General features: G+C 46.7%; 1 protein-coding gene across 1 annotated transcript; it reads right to left on the reverse strand.

Annotated features, from left to right (window-relative positions):
* Positions 1 to 690: 690 nt before the first annotated feature.
* On the reverse strand, positions 691 to 19,756 carry EMC8 (ER membrane protein complex subunit 8). Its single transcript, XM_049864223.1, has 5 exons — positions 19,167 to 19,756; positions 9,432 to 9,508; positions 2,889 to 2,958; positions 1,815 to 1,909; positions 691 to 1,230 (listed from the first exon to the last, which is right to left on the reverse strand). The coding sequence occupies exons 1-5, from the start codon at positions 19,395 to 19,397 to the stop codon at positions 1,071 to 1,073; spliced, it is 633 nt and encodes a 210-aa protein (XP_049720180.1). The 5' UTR covers positions 19,398 to 19,756; the 3' UTR covers positions 691 to 1,070.
* Positions 19,757 to 19,758: the final 2 nt, after the last annotated feature.

Below are 19,758 nucleotides of genomic sequence, written 5' to 3' on the forward strand. Positions count from 1 at the left end.
TGGTTTCTTGATGCTCACATGAAATGTCAGCCTAAAAAGTCAAGGCTAAGAGGTGTTTGAAGAAATAGGAAAAGAATTTGGGGGACTGAGTAAAGCACATCCATTGTATGCAATGTCTGAATTTTCCCCCCTACTTACTGGGTTAGACAACTTGACCAAATGTTCTAAGCAAATAAAATTACAGAGAATACTCTGTACAACTTGGGGAGTCTAAGTTTTGTTTTTTCTTTTGTTGCTCTGAATACAAAATAAATGTTTTGAAGATACAGATTTGGACCATTTGGATGATCACGTTAATTCAGTTGAGAGCCCGGACTGATTCCTGCTTTTTAAAGAAAGCAGTGAGTGTATATAATCGCAGCACGATTCCTTGATTCCGCAGAATGTTTGCCAGCTTTCCAGTTGATGGAGAAGCATTATTATATGCTCTGATCCAAGTTCCCATTACAAATGATGTTTGTTTTCCCCTTAATTATGGAGGTTTCTCAGGCAACAGTGGTTTTATTCCCACTGTGTGTAGTTGCTGTAGCTATGTGAGCCCGGCACTGCAGCCTACTCTACTGCTGTAGTCCCAGCACACAGACTCCATCATTAGGCACCAGTCTAATGGTCTAAGTGTTGCATGTCTGCCCCAGAACGGGATGGCAACGACTCAGACAGCACAAAAACTCACACACACACTCGTTCCAGTATAAGATGTGGTTTTTTTTTTTTTTTTTTTTAACATAGTTCATAGGATTCAAAAGTATTCTCTCCAGATTATAAAAGGTTAGTTAAAACTGTTTAATAGGAACAATCTTGGATAAGTGGAAACAGCTTTGATTTGGAAGATTATAGCAACATACAACTGGGAGGGAATCCACAGGGAGGTCTGGATCCTCCGTGCCTCTTCTAGAGACTGCAGTAAAAAGACGGCTGAGTAGACATTCCGCCCTCTTTCAGGGCACAAGCCACTTTTTGACACTGCCAGCTTTCCACTCAGGCTAAGTAATATTCTATTTACATTTAAAAATATGTTTTCTTCTCCAGTGTAGTGGAAATGCCCAGAGACTAGTGAGTGGACTCCCTCCCTAACACAGGTGGAGAACAGCTTTATTGATTTCTGGGTTTGTCCAGTCATTCCGAATATCATCCAGGTGATTGTCGAAGTCCACTAGGGTTTCATAGGACCGGCTATCCAGGAGCGAGGCTGAAATCCTCTGGGCTTCGGGCCAGTCTTCACAGTAATCACTATGAGGCCAAAGATGGAAAAATTAATCTTCTAACAGTACAGATATGTGGCTTCTCAATAAAGTAAACAGAAGACACCAGCTACATGCAAAGTGGTATAGATGAAGATAATAATGAATATCAGGAAACATGTACATTTTAAATACACAAAAATGTACACAAAAAAATATAAAACATGATCAATGCCATGAAAGAGATACTATTCAAATAAAATTCTGAAAAAGCTGGAAGGAGATGACTGATGCTTTCAGAAGGAGTACAAGAAAAACCCAACCACGTGGCTGGGCAGAGGGTTTGGCTTGGGGAGAGGGTCCCTGGAGTCAGGGGTAATAGGACCGAGAAGTGATACGCATGTCCTATCTACTGCTCAGAAACCCTCTGGGCCTGGTTCTCCAGGAGAGTCGAGGAACACTCATGATTTGAAAGGTCTGTAAACTCCTCTGGAGAACACGCTAACTTAGTAATCCAAGGAGGTTTGGACTGGCTTTCCTGTGGGAGCGGGGTGCCCGTGCACGGGCCCCAGCATGTACTGTGGCATGGGTCTTCCGTGGAACACGCGAGCCGCGAGGCTGCTCGGCACTCACTAGTGTGGGTCTCTGCACCGCCATCTGTTCTCGTGGTGTTCGTACACGTGGATCGTAGGCACGAGGCAGTCCATTGTAAACTTCGTGTTGTCTACCTGAGCAAAGGCAAAAGACACAAAAGTGAACAAGAGAGCAAGGTACTTCTCCACAAGCCCTAAGGCAGCAGTGCAAACACTGGCTCAAAGCAGAAACCCTTCCTTATGGTGTGCTGACACTGCTTATCTGATACACGGAATCACACCAAACGATAGTTAGGTTATGCAGAATAAATATTGCTGTTGTTAGGCGCTGTTGAGTCGATTTTGACTCATAACAACCCCATATGTGACACAGTAGAACTGTCCCATAGGGTTTCCTAGGCTGTAATCTTTACAGGAGCAGATCACCAGGTCTTCTCTCCTGCAGAGCTGCTGGGTGGGTTCAAACTGCTGACTTTTTGGTTAGCAGCCGAGTACTTAACCGGTGGGCCACCAGGGCTCCTTAGGATAAGTGTTTTATATCAGTTTGTTTTTCCCCACCTTCCAAACATAACTTCTGCCCTCACTGTTAGAATTCTTGGAACTGAGATTGTTTAACAAGGCTCTTGATGAAATTCACCTATCTGCCCAACTCCTTCCTTCCTCTCTCCCCCAGAGCTGTGCTGGCTGTTCTCACACTTTAACGAGCATCGGATTCACCTGTGAGGCTTGTTAGAGCAGAAACTGCTGGGCTACACTCAGCTATTGAGACAGTAGGTTGCTGGGGCCTGAGAACCTGCATTTCTAGCAAGTTCCAGGTGGTGATGCTGCTGGCATGGAACCTCACTCAGAGGACCCCTGAGCCTAAATGTATTCCCTTTTGGATGCCCCTGTGCTGTGACTGCAGTGGTATTCAAACCACAGCCTCTTGTTCCGCAACTTTAAAGGTGCAGTTGGGACAAGACTGCAAAACGTGGCAATGGTCTAATGAGGGAATTGGTGTAAGTACCCGCAGAAAGGAAGAGTGCTTATATAATAAAACACTAAGTTAGCGAGGGGATGGTTGCTAGTCATTGTACATGCAGGAAGATACTCAGAGCAGCCCAGAGAGACGTACCATGATGAGGGCGGTGTCGCTGAAGCCTTCGGCAATCCTGGAAGCCACCTTTTCAGCAACCTGGTTCGGACTACAAAAGAAAAACCAGTTAGTTCTCCCGTGTCCTAGCTAATGCTATTTAACATTGTCTACCTAAGGTGGCATCATTAATGTCTCCTAGAACTAAAGAGAATTAAGACTGGCAGAGCCAACACACTGCATCTCTTTGCTGCTTGTTTAAAGCAGCTCTCGGCGCCCGAAGCCCCACTGTGATGTCTTGTGAGAGGACAGGGACATGGCAAAGGCCACGTGGAGCGAGTTCAATGCAGATCCCGGCCTCGTTCCAGTCAGGAAGCCCTAGTGCAGGGGATCTGGAGAAGGGTCTTCTAAGGAGAAAGGCTCCCCGGGACCTTGCGGAGAACAAGCTGTGCATGAGCACTCTGCCACTGTGCCAAGCTGTGGCCTGGTGCCCTTGAAGCCTGCCCTTTCCATCTGTGCTCTAGCAAAGCTGACATCGTTGTCTACAAAGCGACAGAAACCTCACAGCTGCTGGCCATCAAGGCACCTTAAAAAAATTTTTTTTTTAATTCTTAAATCATTCCAAATCTATGCTCGCAAGCTCTGGGCATGCCCCATTCCAACTTTGGTAAACAATGACCCCTACGCAGAGTGGACAGAGGTAATTATAGAGTGGTTCCCACACCATCCTTCCCCTGCCATCCTCAGAGCCCACAGGCCCTTCTACTCTGGCGTCCTCTGGGGACTTACTTATCCTCTCTCCCCATTGGGTCCATTTCTGGTTTTAACTTTGCATAAGTCTTCTTTTTGGGGCGAGAGGAAACGAAAGTATTTAATCAGCTCCCTCTAGTCACTGCCAGCTTTCCTCTTCCCTTTCAACCGAATTTCTTAAACGTCTTCAATATGCTATCTTGCTCCCTCACGCTCCATTTCCTCACAGCCAGCTTGGTGCAATCTGGCCTCCTCCCCATGCCCCCACAGATCCACAACCTCAAAGCCTACCTATGAGCCCAAGGTCATACTCCTACCTACCACACCTCAAGGCCTCTGGCTCAAGTCCTGACTCTAGACAGACTGGCCTGTATGCCCTGACTCAATCATTCCCGAGTGCTGCGGGTTCTGTTCTTGCCTTTGCCTCCTGTGCTCTCCCTGCCACTCGTCTTGTTCAGGCTACTGCTTTGCATGGATTTCTAAAACTGCTTGCTTCTTTATTGCCTCACAATTTCTAGGTTTTTCCTACTCGGTATGTCTGAGAAGCCTCCTTAGACCCTAGCTACCTTTCCTATTCACAGGAGCTCCGTGTGTCCTTTCCCTCACTTATCCTTTTCCCCATTCATGGTCTTCTCTGTTTGGAATGCCCTTCCAAGTCAATCTCTGATATTGAATTCCTACCAATTTTTAATGCCCACAAACATGCCGTACTCTCTCCATGAAGCCTTGCCAAGCTACCCCAGAAAACTAAACCAAACCCAACACCATCGAGTCGATTCTGACTCATAGTGACCTTGTAAGACAGAGTAGAACTGCCTCACAAAGTTTCCAAGGAGCGCCTGGTGGGTTCCAACTGCTGACCTTTTGGTTCGTGGCCGCAGCACTTAACTACTACACCACCAGGGCTTCTTCCATTTTCCCTTCTTTAAACTCTGACCGTTTATTTCAAAATGCTCTAGTACTTACTTACTTCTTCCTTTGTGACTCAGCTGAAAAAAGATCAGTAATTGTCTTAGTTATCCAGTGCTGCCATCACAGTTTTAACAAAGAGAAATTTACTCTCTCACACTTTAGGAGGCTGGAAGTCCAAATGCAGGCTGCCAGCTCCACAGGAAGGTTTTCTCTCTCTTTTGACTGTCGGGGAAAGTCCTTGTTATCAATCTTCTCCTGGGTCTAAGTGTTTCTCAGTGCAGGTACCCTGGGTCAAAGGACGTACCCTCCTCCTGGCTCTTTTTCCTTGGGGGTAGGAGGTTCCTCTCCTGGTGCTTGTTTCTCTCTTTCATATCTCGAGAGATTGACTCAAGATAAAACCTCATCTTGTAGATTGTATCCTGCCTCATTAATATATATATATTAAAAAAAAACCAAACCCAGTGCCGTCGAGTCGATTCCAACTCATAGCAACCCTATAGGACAGAGTAGAACTGCCCCAGAAGAGTTTCCAAGGAGTGCCTGGTGGATCTGAACTGCCAACCCTTTGGTTTGCAGTCGTAGCACTTAACCACTACACCACCAGGGTTTCCCCTCATTAATGTAACTACCTCTAATTCCGTCTTATTAACATTATAGAGGTTAGGATATACAACACACGGGAAAATTACATCAGATCACAAAATGAAGGACAGTAATACAATACTGGGAATCATGGCCTAATCAAGGTGCACACATTTTTGGGGGACACAATTCAATTCTTAACAGTAATGCTTCATGAAAAACTGTTTTATCTAATTATTCCATCTCCATCGTCAAAAACGATACTTTATAGTGATGTGTGCACTATAAATCTACAGTATTGTTTTAAAAAAAGTAAACAAAGACAGATTCCAGGGACCTGTCCTCAGGTTGCCAGTGAAAACTCAAGTGTACAGGCAGTCCTGCACCTGCTCACCTGCAGTGTTCTACAGCAGGACCCATCACCAACCCCCGCCCCCCGCACCTCAGCCAGCCCTGACTCACTTATGCCACAGGTGCAGAGGCAAGGGAAGTCAGCATTTGCTAAGTGCATGCCTGTGCTATGCTCTGTTGTTGTTGGGTGCCAGTCAAGTTGATTCTGACTCCTGGCAACCCTATATGACAGAGCAGAACTGTCCCATTGGGTTTCTATGCTGTAGTCTTTATGGGAGCAAATCACCAGGTCTTTTCTCCTTTGGAGCCGCTGGTGGGTCTGAACTGCCAATCTTTCAGTTAGCAGCTGAGCTTAACTACTGCACCACCAGGGCTCTTTGTGCTACATTCTAGGGACATGTAAAGCAATAGGTATACAGCCTTTTGCCACAAAGAAACTTACTATTTTTCTTAACACTTCCAATTATCATATTATGACTTTTATTTGGAAGGGGGTCAAGAAACATTTACTAAAAATTAGAAACTACCATTTCAGACGCCCAAGACTTCAAATTTCAAATTCATTCTTTTGAAAGAAGTTAAAAAAAAAAAAGTTGTAGGTAATGATCCCCAGAGCATTTGAAAGAGTTACCAATTTTGCTCATATTTTTTCTTCTTTATATCACGTATTATGGTCTACCTCATTCCTGAGAATAAGACTGCAGCACTCTGGTATTCAGATCGGCACCTGGTTTCGTACTAGTCTGTATCCAGTTCCTGCACCCGTGGGGAGTCATCTGTCAAAGAAAACTGCAAGTGCCCTGGAGACAGGCGTTTGGCTCATCCTCCCCCCACTAGCACAGAGCTGGGCATTCAGGAGGTAACCGATAGCCTGCACTTTCCACCTGAAAGCTTTTTATCGAGCATCTACTTAGGCCAGGGCACTGTGACAGGTAATGAAATACACCCATGTGAGGTGCTAACTACGAAGTAAAACAGCAGCAATGATGAAATGATATAGTAAAACCTGATGTACCAGCAGCCTTAAGTTTAGGAAATGAGTATAACAGTTAAAAGCACCTCAAGCTTTTTACATTTCAAACATCGATTGAATGATCCTTTTCTGAGAACAGTTATTACAGAACTAGTAATAGTAACAGAGCCTCCACTCTGAGCCAATCACAAAGCTAAACATGTTACATGTGGTTTCATTCTGTCCTCCCACACTCTTACCCCCATTTTACAGAAATGACTACTGAGGCCCAAAGAAGTTGACCAGTGAGTTACTTAGGATTTGAATCCCAATCTCTCTGGCTTCAAAGCTTATGCAGTGAGACAATGCCAGTATCAGGAAATATTTCTAAAACAAGAAGAGCACATTTTTAGCTAGGTCTGGCTAAAGAGAGAAGGAAAGGTTTCCCAGGTAGAAGCAAACAGTATTTAAGAAAGTGCTGGCACATGCTAGCAGAGTAGCTTTTGTGAAGTTCTGTGGCTGGAGTTCCTTCCCTGAGCATTGTCATGACACCTTGATGGGATGGTGCAAAAAGGCCCAGTGTGGGTGCAGTGCTGGCTCCCAGAGGTGGACTCCTCCATGGCACCAGCACCTGGGGGACAGATTAGACACGGGAGCACACCCAGGGGGCTACCAGGCATGCCTTCTTGCTGCTCCTGGCTAATGTCCTGGTCTCTGGTCAGGACCTACCCAGTGGCTGCTCAGTCTGGATGGGGGATGCAGCCTCCTGTGAGGCGCAGACTGAAGAATTCTGGAAGAAGGTGGTATGAAGAGTATGACAATGGGGGCTGAGGAGAACAAGGAGCTCAAATGAGGCCACCCAGAGGCAGGAGATGGGGAGACCCTGAGTCAAATGAGGCAGGCGCAGGAAGGCAGGGAGTGGGCACCAGTGTAGAGTATGAAAAGTGTGGATTTGGGAGGGGAGAGCGAGGAGTCTAAACTAAGTTGATCATATACTGCCACTACCTATTGACTCCTGTCTGCAGAAGTGGCTGTGAGAAAGCCCTGCCCCGGTTCAGAAAAGCCCTCCTCCCAACGTCAGCCACCCGCTGCGGACAAAGTTCAAAATTCTTTACAGCATTTTAAGAACCACCTACCTTTCCAGCCTTACTTCCTACCATTTCTATCCATGTACCTACCCAACATTCCTGCCCAAACGCAGTTTCCCATGTGTTCCCACCTCACCTCTGTTTTTATCACAGTGTCCCCCTCTGCCAGGAACACCGTTACCTCCTGGTCTCCACATCTGTACCTGACAGAATTGAGGGCCAGCTCACAGGACACCCCTTCTCTGTGACTTCCCTGGTCACACTGATTGAAGTAGCTCCTCCATGCCACCTGTTGTCATAGCCCTCTCACCACCCACCCAGCATGAGTTACGTCATAGACTACATTTGTGTGTCTACAGTATCTTTCTATTAAGTTTAGAGCTTTGTGTCTCTCTTGCTTGGCACAGAGCTTGGCTCATGGCAGGTATTCCACAGTCAATCTGATGAGTAAAGACAGTGACTGAGCAGGCTCTAGCTCAGATGGCAAATCAGACAACTAGACAATCGGGACACTGGAGGGAGGTAGCTGAAATCAAACAGAGAGGAGGTCCTAGAAGGAGCGAGGTTAATAAGGGATGCACCAGAGGAGGAGAAACAAGTGCCATGCACTGGCTCAGGGGAGAAAGTCGGAGAGGCAGTGGGCAAAGCCCTCAGCGTCTACAGAGTTCCCCCCAGCAAAGCTTGTTGGCAGGAGTCATTTGAACCCAGCTTTCTCTGGTTGTTCTACATCCCTAAGCTCTGAGACCAGAACCAGTCCTCCAAGGACAGAAGCTTATGTTTCTGAGATGCATCCATGAAGACAATAACTGGTCACCAGGTCATTGTATTGTCTCCAGACACACTCGTGAGTCCACGTCTTGTCTGTGATGGGCGAGTGGATGTAACTACGTAAATCCGGGGGGCATTTTGTGATGGAAACTTTCGTTGCCTCCCTGAACTCCCGGGAACCTGGAGCCAGTCTGCGTCACCCGACAACATTGGGAAGCCTTGTCTGGGCATCCTGGTGTTGGTTCCTGTTTTCTGTTGTGGAGGATGTTTTCCATCTGCCCCTGGCTGCTGGGTGGGCTCAGCAGAAGGAATACCAGAGAGGAAGGAGGAAACCAGAGGAAGGGGAACCAGGCAGACCAGGCCTTGACTCCTCTGGGCTCCCCACCCGCCCAACTGTGAGGTCATATTGGGCTGGCTGTATCCCTTGACTTAGGGTCACTGCTCCTCTCGAGGTGGCCTTCTTTACTCAACTCTTTGATCCCCTTGTACCTGAGGCCTAGGGATGGTAATAGCTTTTGTCATGAGTGCTGGGTTACTGCACTATCACCCTGGGTTCTTTTACACACTACCCACATCTGTGGGGAAAGCCTCAAATTATCCTACCTTGGGTATGCCTCTGCTTTTCTGCTGAGACCTGACTGATGCAGACAAAAAGCAATTCTCAGTGTTGCTCATCAGTGAGAATCATAGCGGGGGAACTATCAGGATCAAAGGAACCAGGGGCCAATACAAAGGAAGCACCAAACACTACATCTTCACAGCATCAGACCCCAAGAGTCCCAAAACCTAAAAGCTGTTTTATTTGCCCTAAAAGACAGCAGTATTGCCTCCCAATGTTCTGCCCTATGTCACGCCTGGCTTGAAGATGGGAAGCAAAGATGAGCTGCGGCAGAGCCCTCAGGGCCCTGACTGTCGCTTTTGCTGTATGAATTTCCTTTCAGCAAAACAAAGATGATACAAAACAGAAACCCAAAGCTAAACATAAACGTTTAGAATTTCTGTTTGGAGTTATCCACACACAGCTCCTTCACATACTAAAAACAAGCATGGGGTGGGGGGTGGTCTCTGCTTGCAGATTTCCCATGTCCAGCCAACGCAGAGGTCAGAGTGTACATCGGAGACTGCATTTGACTGCCCTGTAAGCATTTCTGCAAATCACAAGCGGTTCTGACACGGACATACCTGGCATCCTTTACACGTTCATTAGCTTGATAATAACCAGCAATCACATAGCTATTATCTTTGCACCATGAATCAATCTGAAAGAGGAACAAAAATTGGGAAGAAAAGATGAATGATTTTCCCTTAAATATCAAGTCTCTACAAACACAGGAGACCTCTCCCCCCAGGTGCTGACAAGACCCAATATAGTAATCCCCGGATCCTGCTCACTGGAAGAAACGCTACAAGAATGAAACAGGTGTTCACTGGAGGAAAAATCCAACTCAATCGGCTTCTCACAGTCTCTGCAAGGCTGAGTGAGGAAGCACAGGAAGGGAGCAGGTGCCTTGCTCTCTAAAATGGGGCTTTCACTGAGGGAGAGGTCCCTGTAGCCACCAGGAGAAGGTCGGGGACAAGGGCAATGACCTCTCTCCCCAGGACCAGCAGTAGGCCCCAATGTCCACATGTATTAAATGACTGTAGCGCTGTGGGGAGGTGGGGAGAAAGACAATCTTCACCCACCTCCTCTTACAATACGAAGAACTGGGGCATTCTGGAGCTGGAAAATCCTCAAGAACATTTAAATCAAGTCCTTCATAAGCAAATGAGAATTCAGAGGTTATACGTCTGTACAGCCAGGTAGCAGCAAAGTCAGAACGGGAATTTAACCAAGTCAAAAAAAAAAAAAAAAAAAAAAAAAAATTTTTTTTAAAAAATACTATAATTCAGTATTCCTAGCAATGTACCATGAAAAACCCTTCACACTGAGGTTTGGGGTAAACAGGTATGGAAGTGGGCAGGGCAGGTACAGGAAGGGGGCAGGTGCTCACACGGTCTACTCCCTATGGCATGCTTTTAAGTGGGAGTACAGGGACAGAGATTTTTCGGATTGTTTTATAATGCCACTCCTCTCTGCTCATCAGATTTAGTTTTCTGCAGGTCTAATGCTGTTATTAAAAGCAACAAAAAGTCATCCTGTTTTGCCATAATGGAATTTTAATAACAAACTGTAATAAATTCTATTCTCAGTCCTCAGAAGGGAAAACAAAATTGGTACCTCACTTTTCCGAGGTCAATTAACTGGCTAAAAAATATATACTGACATTATAAATACAACCCTATTCCTTTTTCTTAGATTTTGGTCTGGGGTTTCCTGGCTTCTGACAGTATCCTTTATGACTAAGAGCAGACATTACAAGATAGACACCAGCCAAGGTTCCCTGGCTCACTTGAGGATCAAAATCATAATTCTGGCCTCCTAAGAGCTTACAAATTACCATACTGGGTCAAAACCACGGCTCACTGAACCAACTGGATGTTCTGGTCATCCACTCAAAAAATTAGGGTAATGTTCCCTTAAATACTTATAATGGTTCTATCACTGTAACTTTGCTGCAAATTACTCCAAAACTGTTTGTATTTTGTTTCCATTACCTCTCAAAGAAAGGTTTTTTAGAAACTTTCATCACTGCTTAGAGCAGCATTTTCTCTCATTTCTTCTCAACTAATCTCTATGCAGTATCAAAGGGCAGAGCCTAGCTCTAAAATTTGGGGATTTGGCCCCATTCCCCAAACTCAAACCCATATATTAGCCCGTTTTTTAGCACAGCACTCTCAGCCTTGATGCTTCCAATGGAAGGCCAGTCTCTTGAGTGTCCTCACTCGAGTAACCCTCAGCTGTCTGCCCATGCTGGTTGCCCCTCCTGGCTCTCCAGTTCAGGCTGTCCTTACATCCACAGGCCAGAACTCCAGATGACATTCCAGGTTTGGCTACTTAGGTCTCTACTGTCACCGTAACAAATGACCACAAATTAGGAGCTTAAAGCACCACACACTTATTATCTTATAGATCAGAAGTCTAAAATGGGGCAGCAGGGCCGCCTGGAGGCTCCAGGGAAGATTCTGCTCCTTACCTTTTCCAGTGTCTGGAGGCCGCCCATATTCCTTGGATGGTGGTCCCAACTCACTCAGACTTCTGCCTCCATCGTCACTTTTCCTTCACTGACTCTCCTACCTCCCTCTTAAAAGGAGCCTGTGACACTGGGCCCACCCAGATAATACAGGGTCTTCTCCCATTTCAAGATACTTAATTTAATTACAGAAGCTTTGATGGCGCAGAGGTTAAAGCACTTGTCTGCTAACTAAAAGTTCGGTGGTTTGAACCCACCGGCCACTGTGGGAGAAAGATGTGGCAGTCTGTTTCTGTAAAGGTTTACTTACAGCCTTGGAAACCCTATGAGGCATTTTGACTGTCTTATAGGGTTACTACAAGCCGATGGCAATGGGTTTAGGTTAATTTAATTACATCTGTGAAGTCCCTTTTGCTATGTAAGGCAACATATGCACAGGTTCTAGGAATTAAATGTGGATATCTTTTGGGATCCATTACTGACTCCACAACTATACTATGTTTATTTTAAGAATGAGATACAATCACGCGTTGCTTAACGTCCATGGTATGTTCTGTGAAATAGGACGTTATGCGGTTTGGGAGTTGTGTGAACACCATATTATATATAGGCAGTCCTCAGGTTACACACCCAGCCCTGCCCTCTGCCTGCCTAAGGGGCAAGAGCAGCCTGGCCAGGCAGCCCCCGCAGCTGCCTGCACACTGGACAAAGCCTGAGAACTGTATCCACTAGATACACGGGGCCCACTTTGCCAGGTGTGTGGCTGCGGGCTGGGCGGATGTTGTGCAGAAGCCTGATTGGGACCCCGCACTTTGTGTACATCCAGGTGCAGGAAAGGGGTGCATGGGGGAGTTGTGGAGAAGTGGCTGCAGGACTGGGCTGGGAGTGGGAGTGTGGCTGACGGTAGGAGCCCTGGCTGCTACTGCCCTTTTGGTGAGGCTGCTTCCTGATCATGTGTAGCCACTGCTGCCAGGAGTCCGCAAGCACCCCAGGGCCAGCCGGCACCCTCACCAGAGCCTGTGGTAGGAGCAGAGGAGCCACAGTGGGCATTGCCCTACACTGGAAGTGAAGGGCACGATGGTTGCTGGGCGAGCGAATGAAGCCGGGAGGCGGGAAAGGGTGAGGCGCTGTGGGGATTGGGAAAATTTGGGGACCACGGACGTATATGCGGTTGGACATTGTCTGAATGGATGCTGTCTAAACAAACCTTATGCGGTGCACTTACTGTATACTGTTCTGGCACTGGCAATTTCTTGGTCACCCCAATAACAGTCCTTGGTAAGCATTCTAAGCTGTCTCCTAGATCACCTTCCTGGGCTTAGACCAACAGTTCAGGACTCGTCCCCGGTGAACGCATATGGTGTCACCTTGTACCTGCTCTCACTCTCTGGAGTACACTGGGAGCACAGCCAGCATCGGATGTGAAGGATGATTCTGATAACAAACGGTGATGATCACAGTGCATGCCTCACCATCCATAGGACCTGATGAGGGGCAAGTTCCTGATGAAAAACCCTAAGGACCCAATCAAACTCCAGTAGAAAAACAATGCCGTGATATCAAACTGCTAGTAGAACTCTTTGAAGATGCTGCTCTAAAAGTGAACTAGGCATATAAGGTCTGGCTTGGCTTCATACCTGTCTGACTGACCCAGTTAACTGTACGAATGCCCATGACATGAGTGTACAGTCTACGCACAGCTGTGCAGATCAACACACCACTGGGGAATGCAGACCATGAAAGTGAGGAGCAGTATACTGACTCGGGGTTATCCAACAGTCATCAGAGCTCATAGAAGGAGGCTGAAAAGGGGAAAGGTTTTCTTCGATATTCTAGAACACAGAAATAGACATTAGGTGAGAGTAACTTGGGGTCTAGAGTAAAACTTGATGTGTAGAAGGAGATGAGAGTGCTGGGGTGGAGACAGGTGGGTGAAAGGTCTCCAGAGGCTCCAGCACCCTGCAGTAACCCCTGATAGCTCTTCAATGAAAACCAGCGTGGATCTGAGTGGTAGCCTCCACAGGAAAGCCAGCTCACTCCTTCCATTTGACTTCTGCACTCAATGAATCCATTCCCATCTCCTCGCCTTGCTGCAGTGATGCCCACGACCCTATCACACATCTCGTGAAAAAACAAAATAAAAGCTCAGGACAAAACTCTGTGAAACCTGACGTCAACTTAGTAAAACTGATCCTGAATGCAGATGCCTTCCAGTTTTGCATCTACTGCAGTTCCTTTTACTGTTTGGAGGGAAAGAAGGATACTTTCACTTCTGCACAAGCCCGTAGTCCTCTGTCCTTTTTGGTTTGTTCCATTCTAGACCTAGAGGAGTATGATTAAAGGCACTGAGCCCAAACTGCTCATTCCCAATTAGACTCTGCACAAAGACAGCAGCTTCTCTTAGCAAACTCGGTAACATTTTACACGTGTGAGACATTTTATAATTTTCAAAGCCATTTTTTATTACCTATCTCATGTGATGTGCAATAACCATAAAGTAGGCAAGGCAGGGGCTGATAAGCGAACCACTCTCTGAGAGGGCCTGACGACCGACAAGGTAAGGGCGTTTACAGAGCCTCCCCGTGTGCAGCAATGAGCAGGCCTTGGAATCCAAAAGTAGAAGGGAAGAAAGGCTCCTTCTCAAGTCAGTGCAGAATTTTTCTATGGGGCTGAAAGTAGCTGGATCCAGGGAAGAAGAGCTCTGGAGGTAAATGGGGTAAGGACAGATGGCCAAGTTCAGGGGAAAGGACTGAAAGGAGGGCAATCCCAGGCTAACACATGGCCACTTTGGAGATAAACAAAAGAGCTGACAGCAGCGGGGGGCTTAGGAAAGAGCTGGAGAAGGCACACTTGCGGGCACAGCTAAAGAATTCTACCAGGGAACCCTGGGGATCAGGCCAACAGGCAGATAAGAAAGCCCTCTGGGCAGACAGTAATAGAAAGTACCAGAAAATCAACAGGAGGAAAAGGACAAAAAGGGCTTAGAGGAACAGCAGGTTTATGCTAATTTTCCTCCTAACATTTTATGGGTTTTTGCTATTAGAAATAATTCCCTCACTACCTGCGTCAAAGGGTTGTAAGGATAAATAATAGGCACGGGTACTTAAAAAAAAAAAGCACAGAGAAATGTAGGATTTTTTTTTAATGGAAAATTATAACAAAAACCTTTCAAAGGAATTTAATGTTGCCCTTTGATGGACTGTCTATCAATGCAGCCTTTCCCACTTATCAAAAAATGATTTCCACATGAAACTCCCTGGGTAGAAAAGGGCCACAAGAATAAGGTTGCCACATGGATTGAGATGCTTTATGAAAATTATGTCTTCCATTGCTGATGCAATGATAGACTATGGCTCAATGATGAGTTCTCTAGGGCTTAATACGCTGAGATTTTTCATTCCTTTCAGGTTTTAAAGTTACTAAATCAAAAGTTGAATAAAATAAATTTAAATAGCTTAACTGTAATACAGAAGCCTGGGTGGTGTGAGCAGCTGCTAACCTAAAGGTTGGTGGTCTGAACCCACCCAGTGGCTCCGTGAAAAATAGGCCTGGTGATAGGCTTGGGTAAAGGTTACAGCCAAGAAAACCCTATGGAGGAAGTCTGCTCTGTAACACACGTAGGTGCCATGAGCTGGGGGCTGACTCGAAAGCAGCCAACAACAACAACACTTTTGGATGGACTTGAACTGTGAATTTTCCTCTGTAACTTCCCCTGGAAGTTACTTAGTTTGTACCCAATCAGCATCTTTTACGTTACTTGTCGACTGCTGAGACTACAACTCAAATTTGTGGGGAATACAACAAAAGCCAGTATAAACAGCCACTGCTAAGCAGGGACACTTCAGCTGTTTGTTTTTATTGAAAAAAAGTTAGTATTCCAGAGAATCTGCTCCAACACTGAAGGGTACACTTGGGGAAAGTGCTAAAAAGAGGAAGTCTGGAGCGCAGAGTGTAATAGGGGCAGGACTGCAAGACAGGAACTGGGCCTTGTACGGGACCTTTTCAATCTTAGACAAGCTGGTGGCAGTGGTGCCTCACCTTCGCTCTTGGCCTCAAGACTCCCCCTGGGCATCTTCCTTCCCCAGGTGAAGTGATTCGGGAGGTAGCCCTGCTCCTTGGAGCCAGTGTTGCTGTTCAGTTGCTGTAGAGTGAGCTCTGACTCATGGCGACCCTGTAGAGTGAGCTCTGACTCATGGCGACCCTGTAGAGTGAGCTCTGACTCATGGCGACCCTGTAGAGTGAGCTCTGACTCATGGCGACCCCACGTACAAAAGAAGGAAACATTGCCCAGTCCCACGCTACCTTCACGGTCGTTGGTATGCTCAAGTCCGTTGTTGTGGTCACTGTATTCCCAGTGCCTTCCAAGCTGGGGGCTCATCAGACAACGTTTTGTTGTGATCCATAGGGTTTTCAGTGGCTAGTTTTCAGAAACAGATCACCAGGTCTTTCTTCCTAGTCTGTCTTGTTTGGAAGTTCTGCTGAAACCTGTCTACCATTGCTGACCCTGCTGGTATTTGAAATATCAATGGCATACCCTCTAGCAACACACAAGCCACCACAGTATGACAAACTGACAGATAGGCGGTAGCCTTGGGACCAGTATAGGTGGATAAATGACAAGAAAGATAATGTGAACTAAGGAAAATTCACGTAAAAGTGACTCAAAATGCAGTTATTTATACTTAGTATATTTAATTCTTTCAAGTAGAGTGTCGATATCTCATAACAGGAACATAACCCTTTAACTCTGTAAAATCACTGAAGAATAAGAAGAGTTTGTAGTACTTGACACGACACATTAGATATAAGTCTGGCTTTAAGACTTTCTTGTTGTTAGTTGCTGTCGGGTCAATTCTGACTCATAGCAATCCTTTGTGTACAGAGTAGAACTGCTCCATAGGATTTTCAAGGTTGTGACCTTTCAGAAGTAGACCATCAAGCCTTTCTTCCAAGGTGCCTCTGGGTGGGTTCGAACTGTCAACCTTTCAGCCAGCAGTCAAGCGCCTAACCATTTGCACCACCCAGGACAGCCTAAGATGTTCTTAGATATTTCTAATAGGACTATATAGCCTTGTTTGTGTTTTGGTTAGTAATTCCACAGATAATATTAAAGCGGCACACCTTTTTCCTCCCACCTTTCTGGGAGCTCCTCAGTCACCTTCCTGACTCTTCTTCCACCCACCCTATAAAAGCTAGAGCCCCTCAGGCTTCTGTCCATAGTTCTCTTCTCACTCCATGCACTGTCCCTAAGCATGAGTCCAAATGTCACCGAGGAGCTACTGGCTCTCAATCTACACCTCCAGCCTGTCTTCTGAGCTCAAGACCCATTTTTCAACTTTCAACACTAGAACTTCGTTTGAACCTCTCAAACCTCAACATGTCCCAAACTGACATAATCACCACCCCTCCAAACCTGTTTTTGCCTATGGTTCCTTTAATGAATGGTACTGCTGTCCTCCCAGTGCATAAGGCAGAAACCAAGGTGTCACCCACACTTTCTTTCCCTATGGTCACATATGATCAGTCACCAAGTCCTGTGCCTTCTCACCCCTGGCTTGAGTTGATCTCGCTCCTCCACAACCACGCTGCACTCAGTGAAGGCACAACCCTGCCTTAGTCTTGACCTCCTTGTTTCTAGTCGGGTATATGCCTGTCTCCAACACCTTCTACACCGCAGGCTGGAGCAATCACTCAAAAACACACATCTAATCATACAGCTCGCATCCAGTAGCTTCTCCATCCTCAGGATGGTGACCGAAATCCCTCAAGTGGCCTACAAGGTCCTCTGCAACATGCCCACTGCTTACCTCTCCACACTCGACTCTCTCTACCCCTGCTGCCTTACACTCTACACTCTAGCTCTTCTCCGACACCCCCCTTCTCCTGGTGCCTCTGCCTCAAATGTTCTCCCTTCATCGTCTAGATCACTATGGATGGCCCACTGGCCACCTCTTGCATGTCTCTCTGGGACGACTTCCTTCCCTGACTCCACATGTCTAGGTTGGCTGACTTTTCTCTTGGATTCCTCACCATTTTTTAGTTAACCCCATATATGGCACTCGATCTTCGGGATTATATTTGTCAGCTTGCTGCGAGTTCAGGTGCTGGTACTGTGTTCAACCCAAAGCAATATCCCTCCCCCAGCGCATAGTAGGCACTCAGAAAGCGTATATTACTGGAGAAATGGATAATCCTGTATAACATGCTACCTTGCAAGTCAATGCATTTCACATACCCGATCTCCTGCAATCCTCCTGACAACAGAATGATTAAGACCGCTGATTGAAAGACTTGCATTACAACATACACATGCACATCCAGCGATGTGCTAGTACCTACAGCACAATTATTCAAGAGTTTAAAGTAGATTTTGTAAATACTATCCACTGATTGGAAACCCTGGTGGCGTACTGGTTAAGAGCTGTGGCTGATAACCAAAAGATCAGCAGTTCAAATCACCAGGCACTCCTTGGAAACCCTGTAGGGCAGTTCTACTCTGTCCTACAGGGTTGTTAGGAATCGCAATCAATTCAATGGCAACAGGTTTTTGGTTTTTATCTACTTACTATGTATCTCCTGCCTAGAATGGCTTTAAGAAATTTTCCTGTTTCTGACTTGAATATTCAAGCAAAAGAATAAGACTTGCCCAAGACTGGTGAGCAGTATTTGTGACTTCTAACCCTTTACCTAAATACAGTTCTAAGAAAGAAGCTGAGTCCAAGAGGAAATAATGTCTCAATTAATTTTAACAAACATTCAAATGTATGCTCAGTAAACTCACGCATGACTATTTGCCCAAAAGTACTTCCAGCTTAACAGGAATTTACATGCGTGTTACAACTAGGTTAATTATGAATGAACTCATTTTACTCAGTTGGAAGCTCAGAACAAGGATTTCACCCTACACCTTTTCAAATTTAACTACCCTTTGAATGAATTAACTAATATTTCTTTAACATCACAGTTTATACTTAAATGGAAAATAAGTTACTTCAGCTCAGGTATGTAGATCTGAAGCTACAGTTCATTTCTCCCTAAGTTTTAACAACAATGGAATTTATAGATGACCCTTTTTTTGTTCATTGGTCACAGTAACTCAAAAATGACTGCCTAAAATTTAACTACCAGCCAGTTTATATGTATGCTAAATCTTTTTCTCATTGTACTTCAAAAAGGCAGTCGCGGCAAGCAAGAAACATGAAAATGTCGCATTGGATAGAAGATACGTCTGCTCCTGCGTTTTAGTATCACAAAAAACTCTTCAGCCTTTAAAACCACGGAAGCATTCTAGGTAAGTCATTAGCCCCAAATGGGAACAGACAAATTCTCCTTACACAAGAATAAAGCACACTCAAGAGGGGCAGTACCAGGATCTCAACGCTGCCTTTCTAAGCGTGTCTGAACTCCCGGGTCCCAGAGAACTAACTATCTAAAGAGTCACAGCGTTAGTACTTACCGTCCGGTCAGGAACGGCCTCTGGGAAGGTGTGGAGAAATCAAACTCTGGAGTTTAAAACTTCCCGCAACTCGAAACCCCGAACACTGTCGAATCATTGCCCAGTTAACGACAGCTTGATTCTACAAGGGCTATGGTATTACTCGTCGCCTAAAAGCGACCCTAAAAACACTCATGACGGCCAAAGTCACCACTGCTCCTACTCCTACGAGCTGCCACGTATTGAGCACCGACTACGAACGCGGCCCAGACCTCAGCGCTCTACGTGGGTCATCCCGTTCATCGCCTCGGCAACCTTCGGGAGTGGGCTCTAGGGTCCTTCTGGGGCTTCCTGGAAACCGACCAAGCCCAGCTCCCCTCCTGCTGGCCCGGGGAATATTCGAATGCTTACCAAGGTGAGGGCCACCTCCAGCATGGGGGCGAGAGCCAGGGTGCCGTGGAAGAGAGGAATACAGTCCACGAAGAGGGTGTGGTGGGCGCCCGGGCCGCCCAGAGGGAGGTGCTCCTTGCGCGGCTTCTGCTTCTCGGCCACCAGAAGTCCGTTGACGGCGCAGTGAGGGTACTTGGCACCGTGTAGCACCATCTTGCAGTACGCCTGTGTGGTCAGCTTCACCGCGGGCATACTGAGCCCGGGCGGCCCCGGGAGGCCCCGGGAGCGCGGCTTAGGCCTGGACCCGCTACCCGGACGCGCGGCGCCTCAGCGGAGAAGTAGGACGAGGCGGCGGCGACTCCCTGGCAGGAGCTCTCGGCCGACGGAGGCCCCCGAGGTCCGGCCCCGCTCCGACCTCGACTCCTGGAAGACCTGCTCCGTCCTCCGGAAAGCCGGAGGCGCCGCGCCTCAAGTTTCTCGTTCGCGGCTCTCCCCGGAAAGCGGTTTTTCCACCGCCTGCCGGAAAGCAGCGCGGCCCGGCTTTTTACGACGTCCTCCGCGCTCGCCTCCTTCCGCTCCACGGTGACCTACCCGTGACCGGGTGAGGGGCGGA

The sequence above is a fragment of the Elephas maximus genome, chromosome 21 (assembly GCF_024166365.1).
Source record: "Elephas maximus indicus isolate mEleMax1 chromosome 21, mEleMax1 primary haplotype, whole genome shotgun sequence".
Lineage (NCBI taxonomy): Eukaryota > Metazoa > Chordata > Mammalia > Proboscidea > Elephantidae > Elephas > Elephas maximus.

Excerpts from the sequence above, each read along its gene's own strand:
- EMC8 (XM_049864223.1), bottom strand. The coding sequence starts at position 19,397 with ATGCCCGCGGTGAAGCTGACCACACAGGCGTACTGCAAGATGGTGCTA. Across the intron at positions 2,959-9,431 it reads GAACGTGTAAAGGATGCCAG|TCCGAACCAGGTTGCTGAAA; the intron begins GTATGTCCGTGT and ends TTTCTTTTGTAG. Across the intron at positions 1,910-2,888 it reads GCGACACCGCCCTCATCATG|GTAGACAACACGAAGTTTAC; the intron begins GTACGTCTCTCT and ends GCCTTTGCTCAG.